Source organism: Chinchilla lanigera, unplaced genomic scaffold (assembly GCF_000276665.1).
Source record: "Chinchilla lanigera isolate Chin_1 unplaced genomic scaffold, ChiLan1.0 scaffold00068, whole genome shotgun sequence".
Classification (NCBI taxonomy): Eukaryota; Metazoa; Chordata; class Mammalia; order Rodentia; family Chinchillidae; genus Chinchilla; species Chinchilla lanigera.
The window spans coordinates 12,898,329-12,915,801 of record NW_004955469.1 but is presented as its reverse complement, the minus strand read 5'-3'; the positions used below and the strand labels follow the sequence as shown (position 1 = coordinate 12,915,801).

Genomic DNA, 17,473 nt, shown 5'->3' with positions numbered 1-17,473 from the left:
AAATAAAGCAAAAAACCAGAAAGAGATAAGGAAAGCACTCACTACAGTGATCTAGGCCATGCAGAACAGTAACTCTACTCCCTGCCACCTTAGGAAGTTACTGGCCTCCTTTTAGAAAAGGCCACCAAGACTGTCTGCGGGATGCTACTCCCAGGATCTCCCAGAGCCCCTCTGGCCCTGCTGCTCTTGCTTCTCACCCTTCCTAATTGCCTTAGCCCTTGTTCCTGGCTTCCTGCTCCCTGTTCCTCCCCATACTACTGTGGCTCTCTCTCCTCTGAAGGTCCTCCACTTTCAAGAGCCCTGCAAATCCTGTTTTCTCCACTTTCCAAATAAGGAAATTGAGTCCCTGACAGTTTTCGCTGTAGCCTCAGCTCACAATGTCAGCACCTCAGAGAGGAGAAGACCTTCATCAATGAATGATTCGTGCAGTTCCTATGGAACATCTAGAAATCAATGCGCGGGTTATAAATGCCCCAGCTCAGCTCTTGTCACCGTCACTGAGAAATAGCACTATTTTCCTCTATCGGCCATTGTACAGAATGCTGGCACCAAACAGCTGCAGAGCTTCACCTCGGGCCTTGGAGCCTCACACTGATCCAGCACCTCTTGGGCCACAAGGCTGGCGTGGCCCTGCACCAGAGCCTGGGGGTTTTGGTCTGGAGCAGGATGGGCATGTCCTTGGTCTTCAGGACTGGGAGTCGTCCCACTTTCCTCTGTGTGCTGTTCCCTCTTCCTTTCCAGGATGACACTGCGGGACTTTAAAGCACATTTTGTGCTCCTGGTTATCTGTAAACTAAGCCCAGGCCTGCCGAGCCTAGATATGGGCCAGAAATGGATGTATACCATGCGGGAGGGCCGATGGCAGAAGGGGAGCACAGCTGGCGGCCGGAGGAAGGCCTCTCCAGGTGGGCACAGAGGCCAGGGCTCTGGGGTGGGGATGTAGGGTGGGAAGAGCCGCTGCAGTTGGCTGTGCAGCCTGCGGCCCCCACAGTTGGTGACAGAGGGGGCTCTGCTTGCCACAGCAAAGAGGGCACCTCCGGTCCGGCTTGCAGAGGCACAGTCCCCTCTGCCAAGCAGTCAGCTGTGAGGGTGTCTTTCCCGATCACAGCAGGAGGCCCTGGGCAGCAAGCGTGGGGACGAGGGGGTGAAGTCTTTCTTTGTTTTAGAACAAGGCCATTGATACATTGCGGTACTTACCTCCTAAGAGACAGAATTGAAATAGTAATCATACTATAGTTATTAGGCCTTTCCCGTTGGAACCTGGTAGGAACTGGTTCTCCATTTATTAGAAACAAACATGTCTAAGTTCTCAAGAGAGAGAGTTGGTGGCCATGGCTCCTCCTCCATGGTGGAGGTAGAGAGCCTCCCTTTGCTAGGAAACGACTCTGGGTATGGTCTCAGCAAGCCAGGGTGGCCTTAGCTCTGGTGACTCTCTCCCTTTATATTTCTCCAAAGGCTGAAGCTGCCCACCCTTGTTAAAATGTGGAGGTCCCCAGGCTCCCAGGTATATCCCCCTAGGCAAGATCCCCCTAGGCAAGACCCCCCACTCACGTAGGAAGCCTCACTTAGGATCCCTTACTTTCACTTAGGAAGCAGCTGTTTGTACCACATCTGGGCCAAGCTTTGGTGGGCACAGGGGGTACAGTGGGGACAACTCTGGGCACCCTGTGCAGAAGAGCAGGGTATGGATGGGGCATGCAGCGGAGGACACAAGGCCCCAGTTCTGCCCAGGTGGACCTCGGGTGTGAACCTGGCAGAAGTCTCCTTAGTGGTGTGGGGAGCAGGATGCAGAGCACACCATTGTACCTTACTGTACTCTGCCCAGACACGTTTTGGAAGAACCCACAGTTCCTGCTATCCATCTGGAGGCCTGAGGAAGATCGGAGGTCCCGGGGTCCCTGCAGTGTGCTAGTGTCCTTGCTCCAGAAGCCCAGACACAGGTGCCGCAACAGGAAGCCTCGCCTGGCCATCGGCTTCTTCCTCTTCAGAGTAGGTGGTCCTGGGCCTGGGGGCTCGAGGCCCAGCATGGGGTGTCCAGCAGCTGTCATTCCTTCGTGGTTTCTGTCCACTTCATCATCCGTCTCTGTTCTTAGACCTGGGTTCAAACACTGGCTCTGTTCCTAGGAATTATGTGATCTAGAACAAGTTACCTTCCCTCACTTGTGCATCAGTTTTTCTATCTGTAAAATGGGGTCTGAGGTATTAACGCGAAGTGTAGAATAAGAGAGGACCGTATGAAAGTCTTTGCACTGTTCCCTGCTCATAGTTGATACAATTGCTAGTGGTTTCCTTTTCTCTCCCAAGAAGCCAAGGATTCCTTTCCTCACTTTCCCCCCATTTCTGCTGATGGATTAAAATGATTGAGGGGTGGCGTGGTTCAGGGTAGAATCGTCTATGTCAGCTCCCATGCGGGCTTGTGCTTGTGAACAGTAAGGGGCCCCTGACTAGTCAGATCTCTCTCTTTTTGTTTTCCAGGTGAGCAAGGTGAGTTCCACACTTGACCAGAAGCCCTACTTTGGAGTGATATTCATGTGGCCAGGCCACTGTGTGATTGGCTTTCACCTTGGCAGCCCTGTGTAAGAGGAAGCTATGAGAATGCCTGATGATAATGTGAGCTATGTGTGTGTGTGTCGGGGGGCGAATAGGTAAAGAGTAGCTGCTGATCTTTTTTATCCAAAGACCCCAATAAATCCTTATTCTTTTATGAGGAAGTCTCAACCTAGCATAGAACCAATAAATTTTAGAATTCATTAAATTCCTACATAAATACCTAGGGCTGATATTGAAGGCTGTCACAGCACAGCAAGGGTGACAAATCACAGCCTTGCCTGAGTGATGAAGCCCATAATAAAATAGACCTAAAATATACCCGGACGTCAAGATACCGCATAGCCCGCTTCCTTGGGGACAGGGGGCTGAGGTTCAGGAAAATGGGGAACATAGGCAGAGGGACGAGAAGAACCCTCTGGGCATTGGGAAGAAAGCCTGAGGTGTTCCAGGTTTGGAAGGTGGCAGCTATGATTTTGTTTCCGAAGGAAAAGTCTCATTTTCTCAGGTTGGACAGAGTCAAACGAAAGGGCTTTTATAAACAAAACATTTTGCATGGTTCATCATTTCGGTTTTGTGTTTGTTTTTCCCTCTTGTGGGAATGCTGAGTGCTCCCAAAGTTGCCTTTTAATTTAAAAAGAAAAAGTTATTTATATCATGCCGACATCTCAGTAGAATTTGGGTCAATCTGCCATAAAAGGGTAAACAAAGGAAAACGGCAAATCAGCTATAAAACCAAGAAGGGTAAGTAAAAGTCATAATTGGGTGAGGGTAGGCAGTTGATTCTACAAGAGAAACTAAACCCAGGACAAGCACTGTTGCTGCTTGTCATATTTAGCTCTGAGGGTCCTAGCAGATAGGCAAAGAAGACAACTGGATGATTCCCTCGTTCTCATTATCTGGTCAGAAAAATGTGTCATCAGGCAACACATTTTGCATCATCAACTCCACATGGAATCTGCTGATGTTTTTATGTGGCTGAGCAGCGTCTTTGTCAGCCTTTGTATATAAACTGGAGAAAGGAGCCTGGTATGGACCACTTCTTCCTGCTTAATCTTGAACTAGAAGAAAGAGGAGGGGAAACAAGAGAAAGAGAGATGAAGAAATAAAAGAGGAAGTGAGGAAGGAAGGAAAGGAGGGAGGGAAGAAGGAGGGAGGCAGGAAAGAAGGAAGGAAGGAAGGAAGGAAGGAAGGAAGGAAGGAAGGAAGGAAGGAAGGAAAAAGAAAGAAAACCAGATAACAGGGCACATGTGCAGAGCCACCAGTACAGGCAGTGTTAGAACCACAGCGCCGCTTCAAGTCACCTGCGCCCTCTGTCACCAGTTACACAGAGGTGGCTGGCAGTGCCCAGCGTGTCTGTGAGTAGCTGCTATGATGCAGGAGTGGGTGGAGGGTGGCGGTGTCTGTTGGTATCTGTGAGAATCAGTGGTGTCACAGTCGACCTCTGATGCACTGTATAGGGAGGCAGCATCAGGAAATGCAAAGAGTGTTGGAGCTCAGCTGTTCTGAATTCCAGTCCTGACTGGAACTTCCCAGGACAGATGACCCACCTTGTGTGAGCCTCAGGCCCTTGAACTACGAAATGGATCCTGAAGGCACAAGGACGTTTCTTCCATCATTTTGTGTCCATATTGTTTTAAATGTGACATCAAATCCATTTACAGCAGCCCCTGACAGGGTTCCAGCAAAAGTGACCCCCCCACACAAATTCTGGCTCTTTCCCTGCTCCTCACCCCTCAGCCTCATCTTCCACCAAGCACAGTGGATTTGAAGGATGTGAGGCCGCCTCAGCCCTGGCTCCCGGCTGATGGCTGCCAGCCCTGGGTGACCACCTTCATCAGTGTTCTTCTCCCCTTGCTCTCAGTGCTATGAGGACCAGAGGAAACTGCCCCCCGAGTTCTTCTGGAGAAATGCTCCCCTGAGCTGGCCTGAGGTGTTTCTCACAGAGAGGGAAGTGAGTCGGGAGCTGTGGCTGGAGCCCGGCACGTACCTCCTCGTGCCCTGCACATCCAAGCCCCACAAGGAGGCAGAGTTCCTCCTCCGGGTCTTCTCCAGGAAGCACATCTTACAGTAAGGACACAGGCTGGGCCCAGGGGTGGCAACATGGGTGAGTCTGGGGATGGCAGAGGCCATAGTTTCTGCCACTAGGAGAGAAGATAGATGGAGAGAACAGGGCACCAGGGTAACTTTCCCCACAGAGGTCATCCTTCTTCCCCCTTCCCACTCTCCCACTCTCCTTCCATGCTGGTGTCAGATAAAAGGACAGAGTAGTTGTGGGCCTTGTCTCCTGCAGCTGAAGGGCTGGGAAGGACACAGACAAATCAGCAGTCAGTGCTGTGACAGTATTCTCACCGATACGCACAGGAAGCTTGAGTGGTGGGCATGTGAGCTGACCTCCGTGATTCCAGGGAAGCAGGGGTGGATTCAGGCTGGTGGTGACTCTGAAGAGGCAGTAGGGGCTTTTCAGATGAGGGGAGGCTCCCATTCACCAGCAGGCTCAGCCACCCCTGGTATGCAGTTGAATCAATGTGTACACATCCCAGCCAAAATTAGTGTTTTGCCTGTGATTGCTTTGACATAACCATCTTTTAATGCCAAGTGCTTTTGTGTTGGTTTGCTTAAAGTTTTGTTTTTGTTATGTCTTCACCATAGGCAGTTTGAGTTGATCTCAGGCCTTATCTCCATGCCGGAGCACGGAGCAGGGGAGGAAGAGGAGGGCAAGGGGAGTTAGGGGCAGTGAGCCACGCCATGTGGCTGGCCAGGATCCTTCAAGGAGCAGCGGAAGATGGGGATTGTGAGCAGGGCAGGCCCACAGGGTGCCTCAGCTTTGGAACTTGCAGATGAGCTCCCAGGGCAGGGTTGACATTCTTCCAGAGATTCCCCAAATGGCTTCCAGAATGAAAATCTCTGTCCTTTTTTTTTTCTTAGTGAACTTGGCAGCAATTCCAGTGCTGTCTTCTCTAAGGTGAGTGATCAGGTGCAAGGCTGCATGGCTGGGCCTGTTTCCAAAGCTGGGATGGTGAATATCTCCTGTTTTGTTAGTGAGGGAAAGAAGGTACGCTGATCCGTGCAGACCCAGCTGAATGACAAACATACCACGTCACCTACTGCACCCTGGGAGTTCTCAGGTTGTGCTATTTCTTCCCAAGAAACAGCAGAGAAAGAGCAAAGAACTGCCCTTCTGCTCAGTGTTTGCCGTTGAGGGCCCCGAGCCCCAGATGCATAAGTAACACATACACTTTCTTCTGCTTCTGTCTACCTGGTGTTTCTTCCGCTCCTTTTCTTCCTTATTTTTCCTCCAACGTCAGTGAGAATCAGAGCAACAAAGATGTTTGTGATTGCTATGGTGGAAAATTTAGGATAAAGTAAGCTCAATTTCAGAGGCCTAGAAGCCAGGGGACATTAGCATGTGCATGTGAGTCATGTACACTTGTGGAAAACTTCCTCTATGTGTCTGTTCCTACAGGAGATAGTAGACCAAAAAGAAGGGCAGTATGAAGTCTTCGCCAAAGTCTTTGAAAAGGTTTGTTGACTAAGTACAGGAAGGAGGGGTGGGAGGAGCACGGGACAAAGTAGAGCGTATAATTTTATTGAAGTGTGGGTTTGTATCTGCTTGATGTTGTATATAAACAGTAATTTAGAGCCACCCGTCCCCAAATTGCCACTTTAAAGTCCTAACATTTTTATATAAGTGAATAGAGCCATTGTCTCCAGAAGGCTCTGGTGAATGATGATCTGTTCTCAGAAGCTGCATTGATCAGTTGTAGGAGAAGCAACTTTATTCTTTCTGCTGCGAGAGTGTGGAGTATTACAGAGTTGATAATCGGTGTTGAGAACAAGATGGAGTTGGGGGGCATGACAATGACAGTCCTGGGGGTACAGGTACTCATCTGAGGGAAGCCCAAGTTCCCCTGGGGGTGGCCTGGAGAAGATGGTAAGAAGGGATGGTGAGAAGGCACAGGGAAGGAGAGGGTCCTGCGGTCACAGCTCTGGACCCCTAAAGTTCTTTCCTGGGTTGAACCAGATGGAGACCTACAGAAGGTTACAGAGTACGTATGAAGTTCTAGGACCCCTCTTTCCCTAAGCTGTCCGGCACTTCGGAACCTGGCAAGGAACATATTAGAAATCTATAGCCTGACGTTTGCCATTAAAACCGGAAGAACACGAACTCTATGAGTTAGTGATTCACCCTATTTAAATCCACAGCTTCCTGCCTTCCCCATCTGGCCTTTTGCTTAATGTAACCAGAGAAAATAAATCAAGATCTCACCTGTGTTGTTTTCCTCCATACCAGGAGTTTCTAAACATTGTATACCGCAGTCCTTTTATCCCATGCAATCTCATAGAGAATCCCAGCACAGTGATGCCTTGGTTATTGAATGGCTCCAAGCTCAAATGTTCCACTGCGCAAACAGCAAAGTTTGAAAAAAAATCTGTTCAGTGTTTATAACTTTGTTCAGTAGTCAGTTCAAAAATCCAACTTGAAAAAACCTGTGTGGGCCAAGAGTGGGTCATGTGTTGCATCTCACCACAGACCCAGGGGATGAGCTTCTGTCTGTCTCCGAGCCATTCTCACCCAGACAGCAGAGAGTGCTCACATTCGTTCCTATATTTTATGTAAAATATCATAACCATGGCTCCAAAGTTAGTGATACCGGCAGTAAACCTAAGGAAAACTGAGACTCACGATAGAGTTAAAGAAATCCCTGTGAAATTTGTTAAAGTCTTGGAAAAATAATCTTATAAGTGTGGTATCTGGGCCTCAGAACCAATTATTTAGTTTTCTGTTATTTCTTATGGAAAAAACAAGTCCAGGTCTCAAGTTTTCAGTATCTGAATATGAATTTGGAACAAACTGAGTTCAACCATCAAGCTATCACCGTATGTATAAAAATCAGGTTAAAATTACATATTTATGAATGTTATCAGCTTTAGAAATTTGAGTGGATAGCACATGTATTTCATTGATATATTTTAAAGTCAAATGTTACTATAGAGTTGCTTTTAATAAACTCTAAAATTAAAATCTGGAATTCTGGATGATGACATTTTATGAAGAAGAAAATTCAAAGCAAATTGCTGAACTTTTGAAACACCTTTAATGAGAATGCCATATAAGTCCCGCTCTATTGGGGTGCTGTGGACTTGGGAACAAGTTTAAAAAAATCATAGTTCTTGTGAAATCCCAGATTTAATTACCTGTCCAGTCACATTCTTTATATACAATATAGTGGTGCCAGTATTTCCGCTCAGAAATGGCACATAATTGTGCTGGATAGGATGCCCTCAGCCTCATTACTTGTGGCTCCTTTGCTATCTAATGAGCTTGCAGTAACCATGGTTTTCTCTTACCGTTCTGTTTTCATTTCAGTATCCAGAAATAAATGCAGTTCAACTGCAGAAGATCCTGAACCACGTGATCTGGCCAGGTAACTACTAAGAGTCATCTGAGAGGACTCTGCTTCTCCTCCTCTTGGTGGGATGTGTGAATCACTGGGTCCCCGCTCCATCTAGCATCTGTGTTAGAGACTTGGGTGGGTTATGTGGTCTGACAAAGCAGAAGAGGGCTTTGTTCAGCTTTGAAAATGTTTTTTTTTGGTTTTGTTTTTTTTTTTTTAGCTTGGATGTGTAGAGACATATGGTAGTGAAAAATAGATTTCTGCCACTTGTTAGTTTGAGAAGAATAGCTGAGTCCTTTCTTGGTATATCATTTCCATATGGAAGAATTACATCATTTCTGCAACCTGTGAGATGAATATTAGGCATTGATAAGCCTCCCTAGAGGGCTCTCTGATGAACTCATATTTAAATCTACCAAACTATATAAACCTGGAAGGAGAGAACGCATCAGTTAGGGAGACTGCCAATGAGTAGTGTTGATGTTTTTCCACAAAGTCTGGAATAAGTTATACAGAAAGTGTAAAGTCCATATAGAAATATTTTGCACACATATTTGAAGTGAGAAGAACCTGGAGGAAATAGGCCGATTTCTCCAGAAAAGTGAATGAGCTTCAAAAACATCAAAGAGACAAAATTAAAACAAATAACTAAAAGGCATTTACTACCTAACATACATTATTGCTTCTCCCTTGTATTCCTATATATAGCCAAGATTCCAAATGCAGACAAAGCATAGTCAAACATATTGTATGGCTCAGCCTTCTAAATAATTTCCAGATGGTTTCTTAAAGCCAGATTTTGTTATCAGTCAAAGAACCAGACGGGAAAGACTTGAGAAATTAGAACACTGGAAGTCTTCCTCCTCCAAAAAATTCTAGACTAATTCTAAGGAAATTATTTAGAAGAGATGGCTTAAAATTCCTTAAATGTCTACATCACAAGTATGCAAATCAGTTTCATAAGAAGGTCTGGTAAGTATTCCATGAAATAAAAGGAGTTTGTTTATGGTTAATGATACTTGGAAAATACTTTATTTTTTCAAAAGTTCAATGCTGACTAAGGATCTTGGTGGAAGTAGAAATTGGGCTACAGATACAAAGCATCCTAAATTTACTTGAACACAAAATTTGTTCTCTGCAGAACATCTCCTTTGGGAGATAATTTTGGAAATGTGGTCTAAAAACTTTGGAAGCCATAGGCCTATTGTATTCTGATAAAATTGCATCTCAAGATTGTGTTCAAGTTTTGGTACAATATTGTAAATAGATACTGGCAAAATATAGAGTCCAGAAAGGGGCAATGAAGATTTAAAAACTATCATCTGAGGAATGGCTGGAGACATGTTGGGATGTTTAGAAAAGAGGGTTGAAGCCACAGGGAAGACAAATACCATTTTTTGAGGCAGAACTTAGACCAGCGGGTAAATATTACAAAAGGTTCCTTTGGACTTGACATAAGAAGTTTCTCTTGAGTGTGGCTGTCTTTCAAACCTGGGATCCTGCACCTACAACCCCAGCTCTCCATAGGTACAGAGAGTATGTGCATTTGGCCTACTGTATAAGCAAAGTTGGCCAGAGCTGGGTGTCTTCTACATGGTGTAGGAACCACCACCAGGCCCCAATACCTCCTTCTCCTCCTGTCCCCCCAACATATATGGTGTCACCAGAACCTCTGGCTGGTCTGGACAGCATAGCCTCCTCCTATTCAGAACAGGGGCTGAGGACCTGGCCCAGTCCTCCGTGCTAATTCCTGTCCCTTACAGGTCTGGCGAATGCACGGCCCTTCTTCAGCCTTGATTCCTGCCAGGGGATCCTGGCCCTCCTGGATATATCTTTTTAGGGTTGTGGGCAGATGCTTGCTGTTGGTTAGCAGTGCCACTCAAGAGCTGGCCTGTCTGGGTTTGAATCCCAACCCTAATCCTTCCTAGGTGTGTGATCTTGGACAAGTCACTGAGCCTCATTGTGCCTCCAATGAGAAGGTCCTGGGAGGCAGGGAGAGCATGTTAAAACCTACTCTGTGGGACTGGTTAGAGAATGCAAATGGATAACAGGCAGGATGCTGAGGTCCGCACTGCCATCTAACAAGTGATCAAAATAGCCATCAATAACAATAATCCCATTTTCTGAGAGTGAGGACGAGACAGCTGCAGAGTGGTGGTTAGTAACCATTCTCTAGCTTTGCAAGAGGTCTTTACGAGAGACCTGGCGTCCGAAGACTTTTACTTGGTGACAAGGAAGTAGCTGCTCCATTTGCAGATCAGAAAACCCGCACTCAGTGAAGTTAAAGATAGTCTAGAAACTCAGTTTTCCTGGCTCTCAGCCCTTTGTTTTTTCTGGAAAATGCTTTCTAAATGGGCAGTTTAATCAAAGTTTGACTGACCATACTAGAGAGGCATAGAAAATGGACAGTCTGAGGGCTGTAAAAGCCAAAGTCATCTTTGCAATCACTCAGAGGCAGTGCCAGGTGGTGGCTACATAGGCGTTGGGGCAGCTCCTAGCCTTGCATCACCAGCTCTATGAACTTGGACAAGATCATAATCTCTCTGAATGCTCATTTCATCCTCTAGAACATGGGGGAACCAATGCCTACCTCACCTGTTAGGCATAATCAAAGTATTACAGAGAAAGCATGTAACTCAGTGCTAGACTATGTGAGACAGTGTGCCATGATATTTTGACCCAGTCTCTCTGATGCCTGGATGTTTAGATGTGGTTTAAAAGGCCAACCGTTCAGCTTTCAATTTTTCAAAAGATGACTTACAGGCATCCTTAGCCACTCTGTGCCTAATCTTCCCATACATTAATTTTAACAATAATGAAAAAAAGTTACTGGGCTTTATTTAAATCACATGGGAAAATCAAAACCAAAACTGAAAACAAAAAAACTGGGTGTGGTGGCACACACCTATAATCCCAGCACTCAGGAGACTGAGGTAGGAGGTCAAGGTCAGCCTGGGCTTCAAAGTGAGTTCAAGACCAGCCTGAACTGCATAGTGAAACCCTGTCTAAAACCGATAAATATATCAATGGAACTGGCGTGTCAATATATCCTGCTTTACTACATGATAGCTGCTGTCATCACCATCATCACCTCCACTATTGTCACTTCTCCTAGAGCTGCTGTGTTCTAGCTCATTCTGTCCTTTCCCAGCAAGGGTGAGGGAGCCTTGGACTGAGCTGGCCAGCAGGGGAGGCCGAGGAGTGATATCAGCCATGGAGCAGGGCCGTATGTAAACTGCAGGCAGCTACAGAGTTGGAAGATTTTGCCTTAACCTGCCATCAGCTTAATGCAACAGGTACTGTGAGCCTCCAAGAATTCAGGGGCCTGTGGAAGCGGCTGATGCTCTATCAGGTAAGAAGAACTCTTAGCCACACTGCTTTGGAGAATGGTACTGGAATGCCAGTTCTGCAAATCTACCTAAGACACTTCTCTCCCATTCAGCCTATCAGCCCTGACCACTTGCCACATCGCTCCTCTCCCTGCAGGGAGCCTTTGCTGCTCCTTGTTCCCAACTCAGCCTCTTGCAATAGTCCTCTGAATTTCTAAAACACTGTCCAATCAGGTGGCTTCCTTACAGAGAGCCTTTTATATTCCCCTTCACCTTCAGAGGAAGTCCAGACTCCTCACCACACTCAGCATTTAATGTTCTTCATAAATTGGCTTCTTTCTACTCTTCCCATCATTACAACTCTCCCCCTTGTCTCCTGAGTCATAAAGTTAAAACCACCTACAAGTGTGAATTATGTCCCGCAGATTTCTTGTGTTCCATAACAAGATGGTCTCTGCCTTTTTCAGAGGCTGTAGGTGGTGGGATCCCAGCCTGGACCCTCTGCCCAATTCTTACCCCACCCATAGTCCCTCTGCAATGTGACATGGACACACAGGGCTGTCAGGTGGTGCCTGGGCAGGCCTGGCTTCCTTAGCCTTTGGTTTTGGTTCTTCACAGGAGGTATTCCACAAGCAAGACAGTCGTGGGTCAGGATACCTTGACTGGGCACAGTTGCAGGCTGTCATGAGGGAGGCAGGTAAGCTCAGTGGAGTGGTACTTCTGGGCATGAAGGGCAGGTGCTCATACCCCAAGCAGAAAGGAGGTGGGGATGTGTGACATTCTGAAGTGACTCTAATATGCGACGTTACTCCCTAAGCACAGAGGCCCAAAGATATGGATCTCAAGTAACAAAAACACTGGTGACATGGCTGACACATTAGAGGGCTGGCACATCCAAGCTCTCTTCAACAACATACTGTTGTAATCCCCACTCTAGTGAAGAAGACACTGAAGCTCAGAGAAGTTAAGGGACTGTCCTGGCTTGCTCATGCATTTATCCAACTCTGGTTTGCTTATGTGTTTGTCCAACTCATCTCTGCTGGCTTGCTCATGCATTTGTCCAACTCTGTATAGCTGCCTGCAGTTTACGTATGTCCCTGCTCAATGGCTGATATCACTCCTCGGCCTCCCCTGCTGGCCAGCTCAGTCCAAGGCTCCCTCACCCTTGCTAGGAAAGGATAGAATGAGCTAGAACACAGCAGCTTTAGGAGAAGTGACAATAGTGGAGGTGATGATGGTGATGACAGCAGGACCAGGACCAGCCGGCTCTGAAGCAGATGCTCTGGACCCCTGAGCTCTTGTCCACTCTGCTCTGCCCCTGCCTTGGAGGCCAGTAATCCACTAGATAAAAGAACCTTGTACTGGTTGTCTAAATTGACACGGGTCAGGGATGGACATAAAATAAAAATCATTGATATAATAATTTAAAATAAACCTCATAAAAAGATCTACATGTCAAGACTCAGGTCCCGGAGTGGAGGGTCTCAGGTGGGTGGGGAAATGAGTACAATAACCCTGGCAGGTAGAGCAGGCCTGTGCTCTATGCAGGAATCGTGCTCAGGGACGATGTCTGCCAGCTGATGCTCCTGCGCTATGGCAGCCCCAGCCTCCGGATTGACTTTGTCAGCTTTGTCTACTTGATGATGCGTGTGGAGAACATGGAGGGTAAGCAGTGAGGAGGAGGGGCTTCCACACACCCCACACTGCCAGCCTCCCTTGAGTTCAAACTCGAGGGAAGATAGCTGCCAGTCCAGAAACGACAGACTGGGGCAATTATGGCAATTGCTAGCCATGCGCCTGTGCAACTTGGCTGCATCTGCTCAAACTAATTCCTACCCTGCCTTGCTCCAGGGGCAAAGGTTTGAGGACTCTCGCTTGTAATAAAGGTGGCCATATGTGGTTACATGTAGGCAGAAATTGGTTTCCTTTGTGTTTTCAGCATGGATGTGGTTTGTGTGAAGGGATGCATGGGAGGAACTAATTTATGCTTCCAGCCCCTACACATAAATTAGCTGGTTCCTTTCTGCTGTATTTTCACAGATGTCTTCCAAAACTTAACCCAAGATGGCAAGGGGATATACCTCCAGAAGCCAGAGGTAAGACTCCTCCTCCCTCTCCAGGAATTAGCTCACATCATCAAATGTCCAGGTGGCCAGTGAAGTCCAGGCTTTTGTGAAGAAGACAGGTTCTGGGGACTCTTCAGTCTACTGAGTAGGATATTTAGCACTGTATTCATTTCACTCATTCATCTATCAAATATTTACTAAGCACCCAGTTTGTGCCAGGCATGTGTGAAGGGACAGGAGACTGACACAGTGTGTCCAGTGGTTCTGATCACAGCGATACCATGTGACAAACCCACAAAACTTCAGCAGCATAAGGCGAACACGTATCTAGCCCTGAGCTGTGTGGCTGGAGGTCAGCACATCTCTGCTGGCTTGCTCATGCATTTATGGGTTAGCTGGGAGCTTTTCTGGGTACATTCATTGGGGAAACATTGACCAGGCTTGCCCTTCTTGGGATAATGTCGGAAGTGCAAGATAGTGAATTTAAGCATGCAGGGTCTCTAAGCAGCAAGGCTATGGCCTGGGACATGGTGTCTTGCAACTGGTTGTATCATTCAAAGCAAGTCACATGGCCAAACCCATTTCAGCAGATGGTGAATAGCCTCATCCTCTTTCAGGTCACTTGGCAGACACAGCAGGGCATGGACAAAGAGATGGACAAAGACCTGGGTGCAGCTGTGACTCTAGCAAAGACAAGGGAGCTAGAGTGTTCCACAAAGGTCTCAGAGGAGTTGACATGGAAGCTAAAACTTCCAGGACAAGAAAGATCCAGCCAGAAAGAGTAGAAGGTAGAAAAGGTCTATGCTAGATGGAGCCATATCCAGTCCTGGGTAGAGGACAGAGGATGACAGGAACTAGCTCGGGATGTCTCAAGATGAGGGTCAGATCAGGCAGGAATCACAGGCCAGAAATAAACCTCACCAAATGACCAGCCTTAGGGGCTGGGGATTTAGCTCAGCGGCAAAAGCGCCTGCCTGGCAAGCGCAAGGTCGTGGGTTCGGTTCCTGGTACCGGAGAAAAACCAAAAAAAAAAAAAAAAAACAAATGACCAGCCTTAACTTTCTCCCACAAGCAGGTACTGCATCCTCTCTTGTCTTTGTGATCTTTTGCTGAACCTCATGCAGTGCTTAGAAGACAAAAGCATGTATATTACCACTGTCTTCCCTGATTGGTCAAACTACACTGGTTTATTGAGCATCTGTTACGCATTAGATGTGGTGCTACATAGTTAGTGTTCCCTGCAAGGACATTTGAGTCTGGAATCAGCTGCTCTTTTTCTTTTTTTATTTCTGCAACATCTGCTCTATTTGAGCTGCTTAGAAAGGAACCACTGAAAGTAGAGATTTCTTCCTTAATCTCAAATGACCATTTCATGAACTGGTTTTATACAGACCCTAAGCATATGTGTCCCCTCAGTCACTCTCATAATTGGTATAAAGGTGAGATTCAGCTGAAAGTGCCGTGGCTAGAATATTCTGGGTCCATTCTGCACTGCTTCCCGTCTCATGTGACTGGTAGGCATCGTCTCTCGACCCTAGGCAAGCCTTCTCTCATGGCAGGCTCTGAGTTGAGAGCGCAGGACAGCATGAGTAGGGCAGTGAAACAGAGCACAGCCTGAGCAGCCCCTAAAAAACTGCTGTGCTGTCACACAACAACTTGACTGGGGGGCTGAAGTACTCCTTGTAATTAGCTGCAGGGCCTTAGGCAAAATACATTAAAACTTGGGCCCTGCAGCTTCCTCCTGTGTGAAGTGAGTGACTTTGGCTACAAGGTCTGTCTCTAAGATCCCCTCCCTTTCTGACCCTCTCAGGCTCATTGAAGAGGATATAAGCAGGGTCACCCCAGGTCTGCTGGGAATGGCAGCCACCTTGTCAAAGCTTCACTCTGGAGCTTTTTCTGACACCACTGGTGATTTCAGTATCCTCTTTATCATCAGCATCATCATTTTGATGTATTGGTCTAGTTTCTCCAGAGGTCCTCTCAATGTGAATTAGAGATACTTGTTCATCACACCCACATAAAGCTATCAGATCAATCGGTCCTTAAATGTAAACCTGTAGAATACGCCTTCGTGGATTTTCACTACCCAGTTGCTTTGCATACCTACACAGAGCTGGCCTGAGCATGCCAAATTGAGTCCATGGGGGGAAAAAACTCACTGAGAGTTGCCTACAGAATCAGCCTGTGGCTTGGCTGTCATCATTCATAGGCACTGTGAGAAGTGAAGGTTGATTATATTTCAGGTTGATTTATACTTACTACCAGGTGGTATGGTCCCTCTGGCTAAACCATTCATTAACGTCCTGTCTCCATGGTTCCCCAGGACTGAGGAGGAGGAAGTCCCAAGTCAGGTGAGTCTGAACTGATCATCATTTGCTTCCCTTTCATGTCCAGTGGCTGATGATGACCCTGTACTCCTGAGAAAGCCAGAGTTGGTCTGGCCTCACTAAGGACTCTGCATATGTCCCAACATTATGGAGACCAACTCTTGTTCATGCCGCTCTTCAGGACCATATACCAGCCATCACCCTCTCAGCTGGGAAGGTTTCTTTCCTGCAGCTCTCTCCTTTGAATGGCCAGTATGCAAAAACGGGAAGGGAGGTCAGAAAGATTGCCTGGAATTTGTTAAGTCCATCTACCTTTCCCTGGGGCTGAGGATTTAGCTCAGTGGCACAGCGCCTGCCTGGCAAGCGCGAGGTCGTGAGTTTAATTCCTGGTACCAGAAAAATAAAAACCAAAACAAACAAACAAAAAATAACCATCTACCTTTCTCTGAGGCCATAACCTTGTCATGAGCACAGATATTACTTGATATGGCCTAGGCAGTCTGATTCCAGAGCTGGAGCAGCTCTCCTCTATGCAACACCTCCATGACCGATCAGCTTAAATAACACTTAGGACGAATGTCTTGGCTTTGAGGTCTGAAGAGGGAATGCTACACCCTTAGAGACCTGTATCAGCATCTGTAAATTGATAGAGATATAAGCTGTTTCAACCATTTGGGGATGGGGATAGGAATTTTAAGAACATAGAGGATAAAGTATTGCCAAGATCAAGTGGGCATGTCAGCACTGGCACCTGAACCCACTGCTGTCTTTGGCTAACAATATTGCCAGATGACTGGATTTTGGGCACCAGTGGATTTTAAACACCTGAGTTTCCAAAGGCCTTCCTGCTTATATCAGTCTATTTATTTGACCTACAGACTATCATATTCATTTCACATCAGAACTTCTCTGTGTACCTCCTGCAAAGACGAACAATAAAGTGTACAGTTAACCAGCGGATAGTTTGTGTATCTGATTTTTTGAACTGTTGCAATATGTTTGTGGCAGCCCTAGCAACTTAGAACCTAGATGCAAAACCAAAACAAAGGTGGTTTTCCAAACCCCATGCCATCTGTGTAGGTTAGCATCTCAGAGCCATTCCTTACAGTTTCATTTACTATTAATTTACCAATTCTACCAGTTCTAACCACCATGGATATCTGGTTCCCAAGTCCACTGCACAGTAAAGGACGCAGCTGAGCGAGGGGATAGGAGTACTCACTGGCCACAGAACTAGGGAGATTGACAGCCTGATGGGCGGCACTGGAGCTGAGGAACACAGCACTTTCAAAGCCTCCTTCAAAGAGCTAGAAAAGTCTTTCACTTTTAAGAAGAAAACCTACACTTATTCCAAATGATGGAATGCAAAATGACTTGCCATAATGTTTTACAGATCTTATAAGTGATGATCATGTATTTATGGTTTTTAAAAGATATCTATGTCCATTCATTTCCCAGTATCTTCATATGATGCCATTGTAAATATTTGTCCTAATAGTCATTGGCTAGGCCCCTGAATACAGTTTTGGAGATTTTTGGACTAGTGAAAAACTGATGCCATTTCCCCATTCAGGACACTTAAATGACAATGCACTGGTTGTGTTTGGTGTAGATGGATCCATTTGCAGACTAATTAAGTCAAGAAAGCCCCCTATGCCAGCTTCTCGGTGGTCTGCACAGCTCCCCCTGTCTCTCACGCGTCCCCTTCTCCCTGTATCCATGCAGCACTGTGGGAACTCACAGGTGACCTACACTCTGCAGATCTTCCTTCTGATTGCCCCAAAGCTGAGCACTGGAGATCAGGG

The 17,473-nt window shown here is 46.6% G+C and overlaps 1 protein-coding gene across 4 annotated transcripts in view; it reads left to right on the top strand.

Moving 5' to 3' along the window:
- Positions 1-16,628, top strand: part of Capn14 (calpain 14) — a 30,235-nt gene extending 13,607 nt beyond the window's left edge. For 3 of the 4 annotated variants that reach the window (XM_013522555.1, XM_013522554.1, XM_013522553.1), the window contains 13 exons: positions 742-905; positions 1,826-1,989; positions 2,476-2,484; positions 4,412-4,617; positions 5,476-5,512; positions 6,014-6,070; positions 7,919-7,976; positions 9,710-9,774; positions 11,230-11,298; positions 11,894-11,972; positions 12,824-12,940; positions 13,316-13,371; positions 13,959-14,135. In XM_013522555.1, the coding sequence (XP_013378009.1) occupies positions 742-905; positions 1,826-1,989; positions 2,476-2,484; positions 4,412-4,617; positions 5,476-5,512; positions 6,014-6,070; positions 7,919-7,976; positions 9,710-9,774; positions 11,230-11,298; positions 11,894-11,972; positions 12,824-12,940; positions 13,316-13,371; positions 13,959-14,126 (1,249 nt within the window). In that variant the 3' untranslated portion in view covers positions 14,127-14,135. Of the gene's footprint in view, positions 1-741; positions 906-1,825; positions 1,990-2,475; positions 2,485-4,411; positions 4,618-5,475; positions 5,513-6,013; positions 6,071-7,918; positions 7,977-9,709; positions 9,775-11,229; positions 11,299-11,893; positions 11,973-12,823; positions 12,941-13,315; positions 13,372-13,958; positions 14,136-15,735 lie in introns of those variants that run through there. The other variant, XM_013522556.1, reaches the window with a different exon arrangement.
- Positions 16,629-17,473: the final 845 nt, after the last annotated feature.